General features: G+C 40.4%; 1 protein-coding gene across 3 annotated transcripts in view; it reads left to right on the top strand.

Annotated features, from left to right (window-relative positions):
- LOC110169789 (tetratricopeptide repeat protein 28) overlaps positions 1 to 19,228 on the top strand; it is a 127,258-nt gene that overhangs the window by 67,487 nt on the left and 40,543 nt on the right. For all 3 annotated transcript variants that reach the window (XM_055161652.1, XM_055161653.1, XM_055161654.1), the window contains 3 exons: positions 9,607 to 9,754; positions 13,277 to 13,549; positions 14,569 to 14,699. In XM_055161652.1, the coding sequence (XP_055017627.1) occupies positions 9,607 to 9,754; positions 13,277 to 13,549; positions 14,569 to 14,699 (552 nt within the window). The remainder of the gene's footprint in view (positions 1 to 9,606; positions 9,755 to 13,276; positions 13,550 to 14,568; positions 14,700 to 19,228) is intronic.

Raw genomic sequence — 19,228 nt, forward strand, 5'->3', positions numbered from 1 at the left:
AAATAGTGCCGTGTGCATATGCTTCCTCTGTCTCTCCCACTTTTCTTCATTTCATTTTTTTTACTGTCTTTTCCTGGCACCCCTCTCCATCCTCCCTACTTATGCACCTTCCTGGGTGCGAATAACACACAGGCAAAGCCACTGCTCTGCCTTTGAGAGCCTATTCCTTGGTGGTCACAATGATTAATTACTTTTAACAAAGAAAACACAGTCGGCCTTGTTCTGATCAATCTTTTCCCCATCGTGGGGTGGCTGCTTGTTCCAGTAAATTGCTGAAGCTTGTGTTGTATGAAATGACTTTGAGTATGCCTTAGTCCTGCGCTAACCATAGTCTAAATTGTTTCTACGCTTTGCTAACTTCACTGTCCTTTTCCTTCACTACTATCAAATATTCTCTGAAATGGCATCTCTTGAAAGTGTTGCCATATGTTCTAAAAAGAGATCAAACCAAAACAGGGACGCTTTACTGTCTATGCAAACTAATTGGTATGTTCTTGCCAAGCTCATCAAACAACATTAATCTATTTGTGGTATATATTTATTTATAAATGATAAAATTAATACATTTTGTTTTTCCGCCAGCTGTGTGCAGTAAACCATTCATGTTTTGGCATATACAAAATGACTCATCGCTCAGAGCCATAGTTTTTTTAAACCCTCTGTGTACTTATGCTTTTTGAATAGATACATATTCTAGCAAAGGATTTCCATAGTGCTTATAGCAGTTTCCTCTCTGTACATAAACAGTCTGCAGGTGGTAAGCTGAACCCACACAGCATGTGAGAGATGTGAATTAGAGCCACAAATATTCAGCTACAATAGTATATGAACTGCATATGAACAGTATATGATTAGCAGCCAGATACAATTAAAGGTGTGTGGTAGTGATGGCCAAAGAAAGAGTTTTGTAATTAACACAGAGCCTGAAAATAAACATTTGACTTTATTGTTGGAATATTGTTGAAAATTGGTTGCTGAGCTTCAAATGATGAATTATAGTATGAAATCAACATGGGTGGCAAATTATTGTTAATCTTGTGTTTTTGGTGAGGTCATCCTGTTACATTTTAAGAATGTTTTGCCATTAAAATGTTACTCGCTATGTCAACAGTCCTAAGTAGAGGTAGTCCAATATTTGGACTTTTAGCATATTGGCTATTGGCCTTAAATCTCCCACACATGCCGATATTTTGTTTTGATTGACTTACTGCCGATAATATACACACAAAGTTTTATTTTAACAGTTTAATATGACGAGATAACTGCACTAAATGTATTACACTGCTCTCTGAAAGATTGGTGATAAAAAGGGCTGTGGGTGAGTTTGGAGTAAATTAAAATTAAAATGACATAATTTGAGGAAAATGATCAAAATCATCTCTATATATTGGCCAAAAAATATTATCAGAACTTACTGTCCATCTGTTGTTCTGGGTTCTAAATGATCAGTATCAGCAGTGACCCTGAAAAACAAGTGTTTATTTTTCTGAGACCCATGGATACTGAGATCAAGGACCCATTAATGATCAGGTTCTTAATTTCTTAATTTACCTTTGAGATAACACATCATGACAGAAAGCCTGGCACCCCATTCTAGTCATTCTAGAACTTGGAAGAACATTTATGCATTGTAAATGGATGTGATTGTGTAACATTTGTCTTTAATTGGCCAGTATGTCCCACCTCAGGTCAATAGTTTCTGGGATGTGGTCCAGTCCCCCTGCATTCCTGGGGAGAATGAAGATTTATGTATGACTAAGTGAATAAAAGAAGGCTCCTCCCCAATCCAATTACTTTTCCTATTAGATTTGCCAGTCATGATTCTTCTTTACAATATAGGCACATCTACTTAATGTCCTGTGCGCTTGTTAAATTGTACACACTAAGATTGTTCTCTTATGTAGGCGTGACATACCTCCCGTGAGAAGCTACTACAACTATCCAACTTCATTAGAGCTTGAGTGACAATTCTCAATAGGGCCATATGGCTGGACCACTCTCCTCATTAATAATGAAAAGTCCAGCCATAATCGTGTTTTTCTTTTAAATCAGCATTTCCCCCAACCCATGTAGTGCACTGGAGCATGTCATATATATGATAAGTAGACAGGCCTTACCTTTAAATTGGTGCAACAAGAAAAGCATCGGAGGCTGCAGCCAATGGGGAATTAACCATCTATATATAAGCATGTTTTGAATTTAGGTGCGTATCTAGGGAGATCTTTGTGAATTCTGGTACATCAAAGCAATGCATCATGCCCACAGTAGCCCAGTACTATAAGGTTGTATCTGTATTGAGCGATGGAGAAGAGAGACAGGTCATAGACAATAAAGAGCTCTGAAAGGCTGGACAGCTGAGTGGGCATGAGCGGACGAAGCAAGAATAACAAGAGGCATCTGTGTCTTGTCCAACCTATATCACTCACCTGCCTTAGTCCAAAAGGCACTCTACCTGATTTAGATATTCCTCACTTACCTCACCTTACCTTATCTTATGCATTCTTAGCATCCTAATCATTTACTGTGATGACTTTGTAAAAGATCGGATTGGACTCCATCAGCAAATAGCATGCTAAATATGCATTTTGGACAATAAAATGTTTTATAATCAGATGCTGACAGTACCTAGTGGACTTATTTTGTTCTCAAGAGCTGCTTATTTAATATATCTATACTGGGGCAAGACACATTTTGCTCAAATACATGGAAAAAATTTGGTACAGGGGCTTTAATGCCTGCCTAACACTTTGGACTGAATTGCCATTGTCTTTTCCCTTGCCCTCTCTCTCCATTTCTCTCTTAGGCGTTACTCAATCATGTATGACTCTAACAGTAGAATCAAAAGCACTGGAGCTCATGCCATGCTTTTGGTTAGAGTCTCCGATAAAGGCTGACTCGCTCTTTTGAAGTGTTGCAGTTCAGGCTCTGGAGAAGCCACTGTCAAGCACCCTTTGCTGCTGAGTCCTGTTTGATGAAGCAGCTCCAGTCTATGGCCAGAGCAAACTAATAAACCCGCACTGACAAGCATGGCCCGCTGTGTAACTGTGAGGGGCTCTAATCACACGCTGGACTTTCTGGAATAGGCCAGCAATTCCGACATGTGTGTAAAGTGTTTGAACCACACAAATAATGCTGGTTTTGCTGCTGCTGTGAGGAGAGCAAATTGTAGACGAAGTACCGTGCACTCCAGGCATAATCTTCAACATTTTTGACCCCAAGGTTGGCAGTTCAGTCCTCGCTCCTGCCTATGTGTAATTGGGCACACTTAATCCTGCCTTGTTCCCAGTGTTTGCCAAGGCAATATTCTATAAAAAAAAAAAAAAAAACCCATATCGTGGTTCCCAACATTTGCAATCTCATCCATCACATAGGTTTGCTCTTCTTAATATTCTAATGCACGCTAATGCTTGTCGATTTGTTTGTGTTTTTTCTGTTCTTTATTTGTTAAATGCAGCATTCATAACATGCTTGCTCAGTTTCCATTTACTGAAATTGCCCTGCTTGAGTTAAAATGACATTAACACTTCGACATATTGTGCCCAAAAGGTCTGCTGTGTCAAATGGCTCCTAAATGGCTAATAGGTTTCTATTGTTGAGAACATGTGTCTCTCAGTCAGTGTTTACAAAAGGAGGGTATTTTTCAGCCATGCTTGAGTTCACTGTCAAAGCTAATTAAGGGAGTACAAATGAAGATGGAGCATGTGTGCCTCAGGCCAGAGGAGAGCTGCACTTCGGCCAAGTAGCCTGCCGTAGGTCAAACCAAACAGGACTACAGAAATGATTGCTAATATATTTTTGTATGCCAAATTTATACACGTTTAAAGATTTTTGTAATGTGGTGACCAACCTAAAACTTAAAATTAGATTTATAAATTGCTTATGAGTAGGTATTATTTTCAAGACATTTATCATTTTTTTTACATTTGCAAAAAGCATGCTCAATATTTTCCCATAACCTCTAGCCAAGGTGTGAAATGATCTGCAGGCTATGCTCACCATCTGTCCTTGATTGATTAACACTCCTCTAGTAATTAATGCCCACTTTAATTGAGAGTCACTCCCTGTGGCTCCAGCACAGTATTCAGCTAGTCTGCAGCCAAGGACCTGGTAAAAGAGGGCACCCAAATCTGTTAAGCACCCTGACCCCTGCCCCACTCAGCAAACTCCAAGCATAATAATAAGCTATGTTAGTATGCAAGATGTTTACGAGAATCTAATCTAAACAATAGTGAGCTACACAAGCAGGCATATTGCTGCTTCTGTCTGCTTTATTACATTGCGTTGCTCTATTTCCTTTGTGAGAACTGTCAGTAATGGTGGACACGCTCATAGTGGAAAGAAAATTGAATTCCCTCGTCAGACAGTGTGGCGTGACAGCATGTTCCTCCCAGTACCTCACAGCGAGGCTCTTTTGTGTCGTTTCATCTCTGTGTTTGTCACAAATGAGCAATATTACTTTTGTCCCACTGTTGTACTTTAACTGTCAGAATGGATGTGCGCCGCGCGACACCTCCCCATCACAAGCCCTGACCTTCTTTATTGAAGCTGTTCTTTGTCTTTGAGTCATTGTTTTGAAGGCCTCCTGCAGTCCAATAACGTGAGACTCACAGAATACTGAGTGCTCAGCATTGATCGCAAATACCTGAATATGACCTTTTCCAATTTGAAGTCCTGCGATGGTTACCAGTCTGATGAGAGCTGGAGAATCGATGGTTCACAGCTGGGACGACTTCTACTGCAGCTTTCACATTGAGACCACATGGCCTTTTCTACTTGTTGTTATCACGCTCTGTATAATGAAACATTTAGCCTCCAATCATCAGGCCCACAAAGAATGATCTGTTTAATTTGCTTTCATTAAAGCCATCCCGTCTAATGGGCTAATTAAGAGCTTAGACTTTACCAGGAGACACTGGAAGAGACAATGCCCATAGGGTAGTACATCAGAGCATCATAAATATTTTACTACGTATACCTTCATGTGGATTGTAAGATGCATTAGTATAAGTGCACCTCTTCACTGACATTTATTGTATATATAATTGCCATTTCTAATGTTTAAGATATGAAAACATACCCACAATTTGAAGCAACATTCTAATTAGATAAATTAATGCAAATCTCTATAGACCATATAGACTTCTGTCTTATAAAGACATTGAGGAAACCCATTTGATCAATTAAGTCAATATTATGAGGGTGTGTGTGTTATTAGATTGCTGTGATGGTAACAGACAAACAGCTGTGTCATGAAGCTCTTCCTGGGACCCTGAGGCCAAAGGTGTATACTTGGCCTCGGGCTAAGGGCATAATACCCCAAATTCAGCTGCCCTTTAACCTATTTAGTCCTGATAGGAACATAGCCCCACCTGCAGAGCATAGAACAAACACAGAGGGGCAACAAAAAGAAATGTAATTAATTAAGTGGAAGCTGCGCAGTTTTGTGGTGCTGTTTGTCACGCTGAAGGGCAGGAAGCACACAGAGCCAGTCATTCTATTTTACTTTTTCTTTTGCTTTACTCCAGCTAATTTGTCATGGCCGACAGTTATCCCTGGATATTAAATTATGCAATTGATGTTGTGTACCCTGTGAGTCTCTGGTGTCACCTTGAAAGTGTGGCACATGTTTTGAACAGAGCAGGACACATGACAATTCTGGGTCAGTCTGGTGCAACAACAAGAGTTATAATGAAGAAAACACTGGCCTCGTTGTACCTGTTACAGCGCCAGAGTGGATCTGATCTAAGCATCAGAGCTCAGGGAGGGAAAGATGACTTCTAAAGCTGCTACTGTGAGGGAGATTAGTGATTTCAGGGCTGCTGATGTCTGTCGGTCTTTTTATGTTGTTGCATGATTATATGCTGAATCTGCAGCCTGCTGTCCCTATCTGATGCTCTGGTCTGGTTCTATTATGAAGCTGGCGGGGGTTTAGTTCAGAATAGCCACGTTGGCACCAGGGTTCTGTAGGGGGTCCTCTTTACAGCAGCTGAGGGCGTGGCCTGGTTTGATGGAGCTTACACAGCGTCAATTGATTTCCACATTTGAAAGCGTCTCTATTATTGCTGATCACTGATCGGGCTCCACAAAGCTCCACCAGCCCTGGGCTATTCAAGCACAGCTGGAACAGTCTGTTCAGTGATGGAGGCTGCAGTGTGGCAGATCCACCTTTTTGTCTTCGGTGCAACTGTCATGTGGGCATCTCTGTCTGCCCTTTTACAACTCACAGTGCCTTTTGCATTTATTTGGGCCAAGCATGGGGTAGATAAAGTGAACTTTGGCTTTGGTAAATAATAATTATGATCTTTATCATCTTTATACAGTTGAGTTCTATAAGTGAAGACCTTTTGTGCTTTGTTCCTTCTATAAGCATAAGAAACATGCATATTCAAATGTACTTCAAACAGATATTCATTAAATATTTAGAAACTTGAGAAAAAAGAAAAGCTTTTATCCCCTTGCTATTTCACATGTGTACACTAACCTCTTTTTGCCATTCGCACACACATACATACACACGCAGATTACCCCCACGTGTTTGACTGACAAACCTGCCCACATAATCCAGTCTTGTGTGAGATCAGCACATCACTGCGCCCTGAGCTAAAGGCGCACAAAGGTTCAATACATTTACATGGGTTTTCAGAACAAAGTCATTATTTCATAAAGGTGGTAGTTCATTTAAAGATATAACATAACACTGCTTTGTCAAACCGATTCTACATTTCATTCTTGAAGTGTAATATTCACACAGAATGGTGAACAACAAAGATAAGAGGCAGAATCATCAAAATGTCAATTGACAATAATAAAGGCTACATAAAGCGCAGCAATGCGTCCTCCATAAATTGCTGGATTATTATTAGTTCATCTATATTTCCAAAACTCAGAATGCTCTGTTCCATCTTTTTGAAGCTGCATTTTACATTTGTTCAGTAGAGATTAGAAATTCTATGGCAGCCAGTGTATGGGTGAATGTTGCTTTATAAAGGTTCATATTATTTTTCAGACAGCCTCCTTAACACTTCTATGCACTTGTCTATCACTTTCACTTATTCCTGATCTCCTCATCACCGTGTCACCAGTATCAGTGTCAGTATGGGGCTGAATTAGTATGCAGCTTCAGCTATGCAAATGTAAAAAGATCCCTGTGTTTTATTGGCACCCTGCATGAATTGGCGCATTGGATTATGGCATGGCTGAGGTTACATCGTCTGTGTGTGTCATTGTGCAGAACATATGATGTGTTTTGAAGTCAGTTCGAGATTAATGGTTGAAAAAAATCCTATAAAGCTGTATGCCACATTGATTCTGTCATTTTGACCATGGTAGTCTTCTTTATGCATTTATTCTTATGCTTGTGTTTGCAATATTTTAATGTACTCTCTGAAGAGTCTGTTCTTTCAGAAGCATGTAGGCCAGGCTATGGTAAAATAAAAAAGATTAAAGTATATGCCAATTTTCGTTTGAAGCTCTTCTATTATATTCCCTTTTATTTTCTCATGCTGCTCTGCTTGGATGGTTCAGGCAGGCATATTGCTTAACAGAATGAGAGAGATCTCTGAGCACAGTTATATTGTAGGCTAAATCTAATCAAAGGGAGAAGTGCTTTTAAATGTCTTTTGTTCCCCTGGGCAAAACGTTTGTGTGCCTCTCAACTCGGGCCAGTGTGTCCAGTGCTTCCAGATGCAATTAATATTGAGCGAATACACTGGCCTGTGCTCACATCATATAATATGAGTGTTGGAACAAAGGTTAATGCCTTGGATCTAATCTCTGTCCTGCTGTGTTTTTGTGGCATTGTGATACAAGAGGTAAAATGTGAAGGATCTAGAAGAGGACATTGGTAGTCAGTGAGCTCGGACACAAGCTAAATTAATTACTGCTCTCTATAAATTTGATGTCATGTCTCATTTTCCTTAATCCCCTTTGCCTTTCCCACTTCAGAGCAGCTCTACAAGACAGGCTTGGGTAGACTAATGAAAAGGCCTCTTGGATGCTAATGGCAAATTAGCCCTGGTGACACTGAGACTGCAAGTATAGTGACTGCCAACTGCATAGGCAGAGACCAAACTGTGTAACCCAACTTATTCTAACCTAAATATCTATGAAACAGGCTTAACTTTCTGACCATCAGCCTGCTGTGCTATATGCAATAATACGGTGTATTTGACACCTATGAGACACCCCCTGTTCAGTTCTGTTTAAACACTGAACCTCGCCAAGTGAATGTGCTGTTTTTGTAGCTGCTTAGTTCTATGCATGCCAATTATCACAATGTTTCCCTACTCAAAGTCTAATTTCCAACATTTGCCAATTTCTCCTGATTTAAATACATTTCGAATGTGCTTCTGCAACTGTGATGCATTAATCCTTTAGTGGTCTAATGCTACTTTGTCTTGATTAATAAAATGTTTAAAATAGAAAAAGAAGATTGTGTTTTGTGTGTTTGTTATCGTGAATACATTGACTTCAGTAGCTTTGAGTGTGAGAGCTAGTCCAAAAGAAGCCATTTTGCCAACTCTGGAGGGGAATTAGTGGCTCAGATTGACGAATAATGAGTTGAATCTTGTTCCATCTATTTTGTTTTGTTGTCAAACTGGACTGGAGTCAGACTTTACAACTCTCCAGGATTAGTGTCTGATTCAGTCTGAGACACTCTCTAAGTCACAAACTTGGAAAACAAAACGCCTCTTTATTGCATCCAAGCTAACATGTTGAGGAATTGCACTGTTATTGATGAAGTCTTTGGATCTCAGAGACACTGTCTGCTTTAGTCAATGGTGCTCCAAAACATTTGAGACATTCAAAGAACAGCAGTCATCTTCAACATTTGTTTTGAGTTATTAGACCATACAATATGTTTTTTCGGATTATAGATTAAAGGACTGGCTGTTTTTATGTAACTCACTCTAGCGCTTCTCCTATCTCCAACGTGGAGTGGGTGTCTATGCTGAATACAGAGGCATTGTCCAACTGGGTTACTCTTTCTTCTGGTCTGTCTGAAACAACGCAGAAACTTTCAAGTCTGTACAAACTGTCTCTTTCTGAATAGTGCTCCTATTCTATCCATTTTCTCTTTGTTTCTCGGACTCAGCAAATAAGAACTAAAATCTCCTGTCGCTCTACTTATGTGCCATACATTCACACTAAATGCACAACAAAATGCTGAACTCAACACTATAGCAGCTGGAGTGTTGCATGCATTTATGTTAACTTATAATCCAATTAACAAGTACAATACACCAGACCATAAATCTACTATGAGAAGGCAGCACATAGAGGCAACATGCTCAATAAAGTGCTCTAGTGAAAAAAATGGAAATGGTGTAAAGACAGTGTGGCTGCTATTATGTTTGCATCCAGGTCTATACGCAGAAGCACTGATTCTATGTTTACAGTAATAAATGTATATTTTATGTATATATTGTATCGGTAACTTGGTCACACATTGTTATAAGGGCATACTCTTTTATACACTTTCATGTCTATATAAGTCCATTACTTTCTGGCTGCAATACTAATGTCACAACCACATATTGAGCAATTGATTAAATTGTCTTGTTCTACTGCCATTTTACTGACTTTGCCTCCTCTCTCTCCCCTCAGGCATACTTCCGACAGGGTGTTGCCCTTCAGTACCTTGGTCGCCATGCCGACGCTCTGGCTGCTTTCGCCTCTGGACTGGCTCAGGACCCCAAGAGCCTGCAGCTGCTGGTCGGCATGGTGGAAGCCGCCATGAAGTCTCCACTACGAGGTAAAGAATTAGGGAGATGGACGGTTGAGCAGATGTTGACGGCTGAGGTGTCAGTGCATGCTGTCTTCTCAGTGTCCACATGTTTTGTTCTACAGCTGCCTAAAAGCCTGTCTCTAAGGTAATCCGGGCACTGTCAGTCAATACGCTGGATGGGGTGACTTTAGCTGTCACTTTTAGAGCGCTCCTGCAAACACTCATTCTTTCTATCTGTCCTGCTTTTGTGACACTGACTCCTTGTGTCAAGTGCTTCGTTTTATACCTGAAGCTGCTGCCTAAAGCATTGCCATATCTCTCTGTCAGTGGAGCTGATCCCACACACTGATACAGGTTATCTAAATGAGCATCCAACATTAATGCCATTGTCTGCCCCTGAGCGCTGCTTTGTTTCCAAAACTCTGTGTAATTTGAGATAAATTACAAACTCAATCTTAGCAAATACAACACCAAGAGAATATTACTGCTCCTTTAATTTTATTCACAAAAAAAATCTAGACCAATTTCAGCATATTAATTTTTTCATTGACAATGGATAATCAACCTTTTCTGATTTCAGATCAGTTGTTGCATTTAGCTTTAAAAAAAAACAACCAAACAAAAAAAAGTTGCTTCAAGGAGATAACATGTTTAAAATGATCTTCCTTTGTTTTTGTGTATGTCCCCTGCTGTAGGTTAACTTTGTCATGTCGATTTAATATACTATATATTATACTAAATCTGTCTGCAATTTTCCCTGCTTTTCCTTTCCATAATTTGTATGCTAACTGAATATACAATACTTATATCCTTTATGAATGGTGGCAGTATAAGGAATTAAACAAAAAAAGCTCCTTACACAATATACCGCCAAGTGGATGCGGAGCATGTGAGAAGTATTGCATGCATAAGCCTAACTGGAACCACAAGAAAACAGATTTGGTCTAATCCCAAAACTGGGATATTTGGACCAGAGTGGTTCCTCGCAGTAGGGGAAGACCAACATGTAAGTCAAAGCCATTTAATCTCCTAATTGTTTACCCCATTTCACTCAGTGCCAGGGACGCAGTGGAGGACCTAATCCAAGGTGTGTTGAGGAGAGGTAGCTAGGTCAAAGGATTAAGAGCAATGATCCTCTCAGAAGGGTTCCTGGCACTTGGGATGGTAATCAATGTTACGCTGGAAAACGGGGAGGATAATCGGTGTTATTCGACTAGGCTCTCTCCCGCTCATAGGTACCAGGATAATGCACAATGCAAGTATACTACAGATTTACCAGCAGGCAGGCTTATAGTGTATGTCTAACACCAAGCCTTAGATGCCCCGAAACTTTATCCTCCCATTTTTTATATTTGACAGCATGAATCCCGACTGGTTTGATCCAATTCCACATGTTGACCTTGATTCTGTAATTGTGACCCATTTGTTAGAAAAGTGCTGTTGTTAGATGTCAGATTAACATAGCTATTTGTCAGTCCTGTTAAGGAGTGTAACTTAATGGCATTGTCGTCATTGTGAACATTTGCCCCGTAATAATAAAATAAACCATTATTCACCTAAATGGAGAATAATACAAGATTGTCACGAACAGGAGCTTTTCTTCCTCTATTGTAGGTTACTAGGTGATTTTGCTGTTTTGGTCCAGTAGAGTGAGGTTGATACTGTATCTTCAGGAGCCATACACATTAGAGAACAGTGTATTTCTTTGTATTGTAGTTACTGTATTATTTTCAAATTATGTACAAATTAATCCTAGCTCTCATAACACTCAGATTAAGCTTCTTGTTATCATTTGGGTGCCAAACAGCTGCTGTTGTGTGATCATTCTGCATTAGTATGAATCCTCACACATTTTCATAGGACGTTTCTAATTTTAGTGATTTTGTAAATAATTACATTTTAATAGTTTTACTATTTAATTATTATCTGTGGGTTTTCCACTACAACTACTGGGAAATCAGCCTATATTGTCATACAGCCGTATGGAGTCACATGGGTAATACTCATACCAATCATTGAGGAGCAGTTCTGTCATTCAGTCACCCCTAGAGATGAGCAAAGGCCCAATTAGCTGTTAATTATGAGATGGCAACAAAAGGTTTCCTCATTTAAGACTCTATTCAGCTATACCATAGAGGACATGGGCTCATTGTGGATTTGATTGACCCTCATCATATGCACTAAAAAAGGTTATTCTTTGGAAAGTTCATTAAATGTTAACATTACAATCCATGTAAATTCAAATATTGATATTACATTGTGCTTATTTGACATGGTAAATTTCTGTAATTTGACAAAATATAAAGCATGTTAAAATAATGGCTTTTAGCCTCACTAAACTCCTCTGCAGTAATAGCTGACATTGTATGTTTATGGATTCTGCACTCTCGATCGTTGTCATAACTACCTGTTTATGAATCCTCTAGCCACAACACCTTTAAAACGAGGTGCGCTTGATTTATGACACAGCTCGTGGTGTCACTCTGAAGGCAATTACAAGCTATGAATGGTTATTATATGCAGGCACTGTCTGTGAGCCTGGCACCCCGCCAAATGCTGCAAGAGAAGCGATGCTCTTGAAAGAGTATCATCAGTTACGCTTCCGAGTACTTCTGTGCAGAGCATTCTTTATTGTGCAGCGTAAGTGCTTAGGTTTGTGTGGCTTAAGTGAATTTAAAATATCTATGTGTTTAAGAAGTATGGAGCCTGTTTAGATGTGTGTGTAGGCTATACAATAATCATTGTTTTCACACGCATGTTTATATTGTTAGCCTGTTCTTCATTATGTGCTTATAGTAGAAAAACAATGGCATAGAAAGTAAGCATCTTTAACACATTCTTAACTTTATAATGCAAGGACACAAATCCTAAAATCACATAAAACTAACCAGTGATTTCTGTCATTACACATTTTTTCACAGGTTATCATGTGTCTCCTATGCATTGCTGGTGTTTTATGCTTGTTTTTAGGTACATTTGAGCCAAAAAATTTTATTCTCAAACCCATATTAAAGTAGAATTGTGTTAAGAAGGGCTTTCTAACATGCTGTTCACCCATTCTGAAGCATTATTCAAATAACTTCACACTAGGAGGAACCAGATGATTTGCTACAGCAACCTCGGAAAGGAAAAGGTGATAAGAAATCGAGATTCTTCCTTGTTATAAATACACACCTCACACTGTGGGATAAATGCTTAGAAACACATTGACTTCCATCCAAGAATATCCAAAATGACAACAAAGAGGTGTTAACTTCATCTGCTCTTTGCCTAATGCACTACATTTTAAATTGCCTTAGATTTCTCTAGTCTGAAGAATAGAGAAATGGTAAATATGTTGAACTGGTGTCAAATTGTCAGTGAGACGTGTCACTCAGGAGGCCTAGAGCTGTTCTTATCCAGACAGACACAACAGCCATTACAGAGAACAGCTGAAGTTTTGCCCATGCCCGTAAACATGAGCCCGTACAATGAAGCACTGTTATTGTTGTCTGCTCAAGGTCCTGTGGCCTGTCTCAGATCTGCATATGTTTTGTCCTTTTCCTGCAGAGTCCCTGGAGCCCACCTATCAGCAGCTGCAAAAGATGAAGCTGGACAAGAGTCCCTTTGTGGTGGTGTCAGTGATCGGCCAGGAGCTGCTGACAGCGGGCCACCACACTGCCTCTGTTGTGGTGCTGGAAGCTGCTCTGAAGATTGGCACATGCAGCCTCAAACTCCGGGGGTCTGTCTTCTCAGCCCTCAGCAGTGCCCACTGGTCCCTGGGCAACACCGAGAAGAGCACTGGCTACATGCAGCAAGACCTGGAAGTGGCCAAGACTTTAGGTGACCAGCCACATGCAAACACATTAGAATAATGTTTCATAAACTGTCCAAGTTGAGTCAGTAATCATTAGTTTTGAGCACTGTCAAATTGAAATAAGAAATAGAGGAAATAGTTCAGAAGCCTTTTTTGAACAAAATAAATGAATGCATGAAATCAAAAATTCAACGTGGGTAGTCATATACAATGTTAATGAGATATATAAATGGGAAGATAGTATTCATTTCAAGGCTTGAGAAAAGGCTACATCATCTTACCAAAGAGTTCTGAGGAAAAGAGGACTTATAGGATAACTTATATGTAAAGTACTTTTTCTGCCAGTTTACAATAGCTATAGTTATAATTACAATGAAAGGAATACACGAGAAAGCTTTAATATTTAGATATTTAGAGCACATATTTAATATTTAGAGCATATATTTAGGTGCACAAAACTAAATAATAAATGAGTTTCACTTTTTGAACTGAACATCTGTAACAATGTTTCCCCATTTCTATTTTTGACATCAAATCATTATTCACTGTATTTTGCAAACAAACAATGCAGTTTATGAATATGCAACTAGTTTGAAGAAGGAGTTTTGAGATATACAATAGCTGTACTCTCAGTGACACAAGTCAAAATAGTAAATAAGAGTACGGCCAAGCTGCACTCCCCTTGACTCCACGCAGTTTGACACATGACTGGCTCTCTCAGCTGGAGATAAGGAGCTGTGGATCTCAGGTGAAGCTCAAAGAGTCGAGTGTTACTTTGGCCCTGTCTGTGGGGCCTCTCTGTCAGGCAGAAATAATAAGACTTTCCCCTCTCACCCTCCGGAGCATTGCGATCAACAGTAGCAGCTGTCAGGAAAACTACTCTACTGTGGAGAACTTATAACAGCCACTTTCCCATTTAAGGCTATAGTGGCATCTGAGGTTTATTGCATAGCTTTGCAATTGCTACTGAAATCATGGGAAATAAACAAATCATGCTGTTGTGTATAAATCCAGAACTTCATAACTAGTTGGTTTTCATCTTCAGGTGACCAAACGGGGGAATGCCGTGCTCACGGAAATCTGGGATCGGCATTCTTCTCCAAAGGAAACTACAGAGAAGCACTTACCAACCACCGCAACCAGCTGGTCCTGGCCATGAAGCTCAAGGACAGAGAGGTAAGCAGCGCGCATGTGGTGGGGAGTTCAGACCACATCTGTGAAAAGGAGAGAGCTGCCTAACTGTCATCGCAGAGCTCTATAAACCTAGGTTAGACAGTTCTTCTAGCTCTTTTATCTAACTACGTTGTACTGTGTGTTTATGGGGTCAATGAGGGAGTAGTCTTAAACACAAGAGGCTGCAGCTGTTTTCTCAAGTACTAGAATATAATGTGTGGTTTGAGTTATAAACATTATCGCAGTGAACTTCCAGTTACATTGAATGTAATCTGGGTACTCTGGTAAAGACTCCATTGAAAAGCAGGTGTTAGGTATTATGGAAACTCCTGTTAAGATACTAAATCTTTTAAGTACATTTTTATACTAAGAGGTTTCATAATTTAATAATTTTCAATCATGATCATTAAAATGCTATAAATACATTTATAATATATAGTACTTTCTCTACCACATGATCTCATTCTAAAACTATTCAGGAAAAGTTTTTTTTTTCCTGTTAATTTTTTTTTAAAATATTGATACTTGCTCATATGATTGTCTGTATGTTTACCTCAAAGTACTGCTTCTATAGTCACTCTCCTGTGTGTGCCCTGGTTTATGTCACAAGTTACCATACTAGGCTCCCGATCAGTGTCACTGTATAGTTACAGTTATACTGTGACTTTGTATAAGCATAAGAAAACACAAGCGTTAAAAAACTTGTATTGTGTTTTAGTGTTTACTGCGCGCCCTCTTGCTCCTTCACACACTGTTTTCCATTTCTCGGGCTCTCTTGTTCTGGATGACCTCTGTGGTCATTGTTGTGGCTGACAGGTGCTTGTTCCAACACAATTCCCGTCACAGTTGCAGAGAAGAATGGCTTGCGTTTCCTCTTCTTTCCTTATCCTCTGGGCCAGGCCGCCAGAGCTGCTTGTTTGTGTTCTCTGATATGGAGGGACATTTAAACAGTCCAGTCAAACGTGCTGCGCTGTGCCAGGATCAAACTCTGTGCTGAAGAATGAGGCGGAGGGAACCTTTGACATGTCCTTTTCCTAATGTTTAGTGTAACATTCACTATGTTTACATGCACGCCAGAAAAACTGGATAACTGGTCTAGTCTAATTTAAACTTTATCAAAATGCATGTAAGCCTGGGAAGTACTTCTGAGGTGTCATGGTTTGAATCTCTCAGATCCCATTAAAACATCTGGAGTTCATGCCCAAGTCCATGGGCCCGATCTTGCCCCCAGTCTTAGCACTAAGCGCAAGTGTTAAGGAGGGGGCGTGTCCAGGTCGGGCTGTAATTTGCTGGAGGAGGCTGGAGTGGGACAGTACAAGTACATATATGGTGACAGCATCTGAACCAATCTGTGACCACTGTAGCATTTAAAGCACTGCCAGTTTGAGTAATGTCTGTAATCTTTGCCTCATCACAGGCAGCAAAGCAGAGTGTGAGGAAACTTTATATAAGTGTACAATAAAACAGCTCCGGAGCCCCACAATGCAAGTACACACCAATAGAGGCATCACGAAAATAGAATTTTGTGTGAGCCATGATAGAACTGACTGGGTTTGTGTTCTGAACAGTCCGCACACACGTCACACACCTTTCATGCACACACTGCTGTAAGCCCATGTACGCGCACACATCAATGTTTTATAGTTTTCTCTGTGTTTGTTTAAGACCAGTGTCTGTCTCATGCGTGCCCATCCCACAGCAGACCCGCTGCTTTCTCGCACCCGCTCCTACCTGTCCCAGCAGTCCACTCCCATGGACTCACCTGAGGTACGAGTGTCCACCGCTGCTTCTGCTGACCTCTCACATTCTTGTCTCTCTGGTGTCCAGTACATTTGGTCCCACACAGGTGGATGTCTCACGTATTATGGAATACGTTTATTGTCATATAAATGTTTCTGATGTTACCGCTTTGCGCACAGATATGATACGTGCGCCTGCTCTGCTGTCACAGCCCTGAGCTGTTAGTGAATGTGCGCGCAGAGTCCGGCCTCGAGAATGTGAGGAAATCGACATCGCAGCATTAGGACCGCAGACAGAGTAAGAAATCACTGTTTAGGACATCACTGTAAATGGCCTCATGTGAACGAGCAGCTTTTGTACAGATTCAAATCAAACCAAACTATAGAGTAGAGCTGAGCTGATACAGGGAGTGGGCAAGGGGCTGTGCTCTGCTGTGGGAGGGCATCCGGACGGCTACCGCACAGCACACGAATATGTTATGAATGTTAAGCATTTATCATCCTAATATATTTCCAAGTAAAGAAGCCTTGACCATGTTACATGTTGTTTTTCAACGGATTTGTTTGATATTTATTTTTACGATTCTGGTAATTCACTAAACGTACCACACCACACCGTCAGTCTGCTCCACTCCACCTGATATTCAGGCACGGCACACCTCTTGTTTAGAGCTCCACGCCCCACACGTGGGCTAAGTGCTAAGACTGAGGGTAAGATTGGGCCCCATATGTTAGAACGCAGTCCGATTATGCTAGGGGCAGATAAGGAGAAGCATTCAGCTGCACGAGGTAAGAACTATTCAAGGCAAATATTCAACATGTTTGCATTCTCACTTGTTTTAGATCAGGAGCAATGACAAAATACGGCCTCTTGCATTGTTGTTTCATTGTTTTCGTCTTCTACACTAAAATGAAATTAAACTAAATTAAAATCTTCTATGGAGAGTAAATGACTAGGTTTGTAGTCGACTAAAGACATTCTTGGTCAACTGAAGACATGTCCTGCTGCTCGAGTAGTTGACTATAAAGGGGGCATTGCAAAGGATTATATACAAAAACAACTATTTGCCTGCTGAAAAAAATACTGAGAAGCAAAATATAAAGTCAAATTGTGAATCATTCTTTATAAATAGCAAGAAATACCAAATCTTCTTACTTCTCCTTTCTGCTGTTGTCTCATATAAATCCTTATAATCTAAATAAAGTGATTACTTCCCTAGAAACTAAAGGACTACAGCCCTACAAATAAACATGTAGGTAATGCAGTTTCTAGCTTTTCAGAACATCAAATACTGTGTTTGTTGATTATCTGTTTGCCAAAAGTGAGGTTATATGTATGGTAGCCGTTTTCATTAGCAATTATAGCTGTAAAGTTTTAGTGCTAATGCTAAACTGATTGACGCACATGAGCATCTTTTAGCCCCCATTCATAGCAACATGATTTGAATTCTATTGTTTAGCGCACTTGGACTTCTCTGTGCATGTAAATATAGTGACTGTACTGTCAGCACTACCAGTAACTACATGTGTTTCCCACTCAGAAATGCCGTTTGTAGTAGTGCTTGCAGTGATGTTAAAACTCCATGCTGCAGATGTGCCATTGTTGACACATAAATAAATGATTGACCTCTCGTGCTCTCAGATTGTCTCAGGGCCCCCGTGGAGTTCACTATACCGTTGCTTCAAACAGAGATGGTGCTGATTGGCTGTTGAAAGTCCTCCCTGCTGCCCCCAGCCTCCTCTGCTCCTCTTCTGGCCCCTAATCAGAGTCATATGTGTGTCACACCACCTGGTCCGCCTCAGAACATGGCGGAGCCTGGCGGAGAGCTCATTACCCTGGCCGCTGTTTTCCTTTCTGATGTGGACTCTTTATCTGGCCTTTCTGAAGCTGAGGTCACTTCCTAGAGGCCGGGGACAGGATGTTGCTTCTGACTGGATTTCCACTGTGTGTAAAGTCTAGAGAGGAAGCAAGTTTAAACAGACAAAGTGGCGGTAATCCTGAGAGAAAAAGCAACATACTGTATTTGACCCAAACTGGTGAGTCATGTACTGTACATAATCTCATTTTATGGTGAAAACCTGGAACAATGCATTATTATTCATCTTATGATTGATAGACTTACAAGAGTTAAGTGAAGTTCTTCCAGTTTTCTGTGAGTAACTGGAACATTTTTGCGGCCTTATTTTATGTTTGCAACATTGCCACTTTTGGCTATCTTTTACTGGAGCTTGGATTTTTTCCTGGTAGTTTCTGACATCACGGCTATCAGTTGGAAACTCACAAATAATTGCTGACATCTGGCTCAGTTGACATCACACTATTGAGGTCAAATGGGGCTAGATATACAAGAACCAGTCTCTCAGGAGTGGGTTAGGCAACATCAAATAGTGCAACATTTTACAGAGGCTAACCATAATATTTTGGCTGCCTGATTTTTTTGTTCACAGTGCCGCTGGGTGGGAAAACGCAGTCGCGAAAGACAAAAAGCAGATCCCAGATGAGTGTTGACAATAAATCAAGAAGTAATGCAGTACCTGCTGTGGCAATATCAGAAAAGATTGAGGAATGGGATTTCTCATCTGCTACCCTGTACCACTTTGACTGCTGCCCATTAAACCACAGGACGTTCAAACCAAAAGCTACATTCATAAATAAAGAGAAGGAAAAGGCTATCTTAGCGGGAAAGAGCAGAGAGCTGGGAAAAGCCCAGAGGAGTGAGTGCTCTGTCATCCACCACTGAAACTTTTAGCTGCGGTCCAATCCAGTGAGGTCATGTGCTAGCGTCAAGTTAG

The sequence above is a fragment of the Boleophthalmus pectinirostris genome, unplaced genomic scaffold (assembly GCF_026225935.1).
Source record: "Boleophthalmus pectinirostris isolate CB_2022bp ecotype Guang Dong unplaced genomic scaffold, ASM2622593v1 HiC_scaffold_4, whole genome shotgun sequence".
Lineage (NCBI taxonomy): Eukaryota > Metazoa > Chordata > Actinopteri > Gobiiformes > Gobiidae > Boleophthalmus > Boleophthalmus pectinirostris.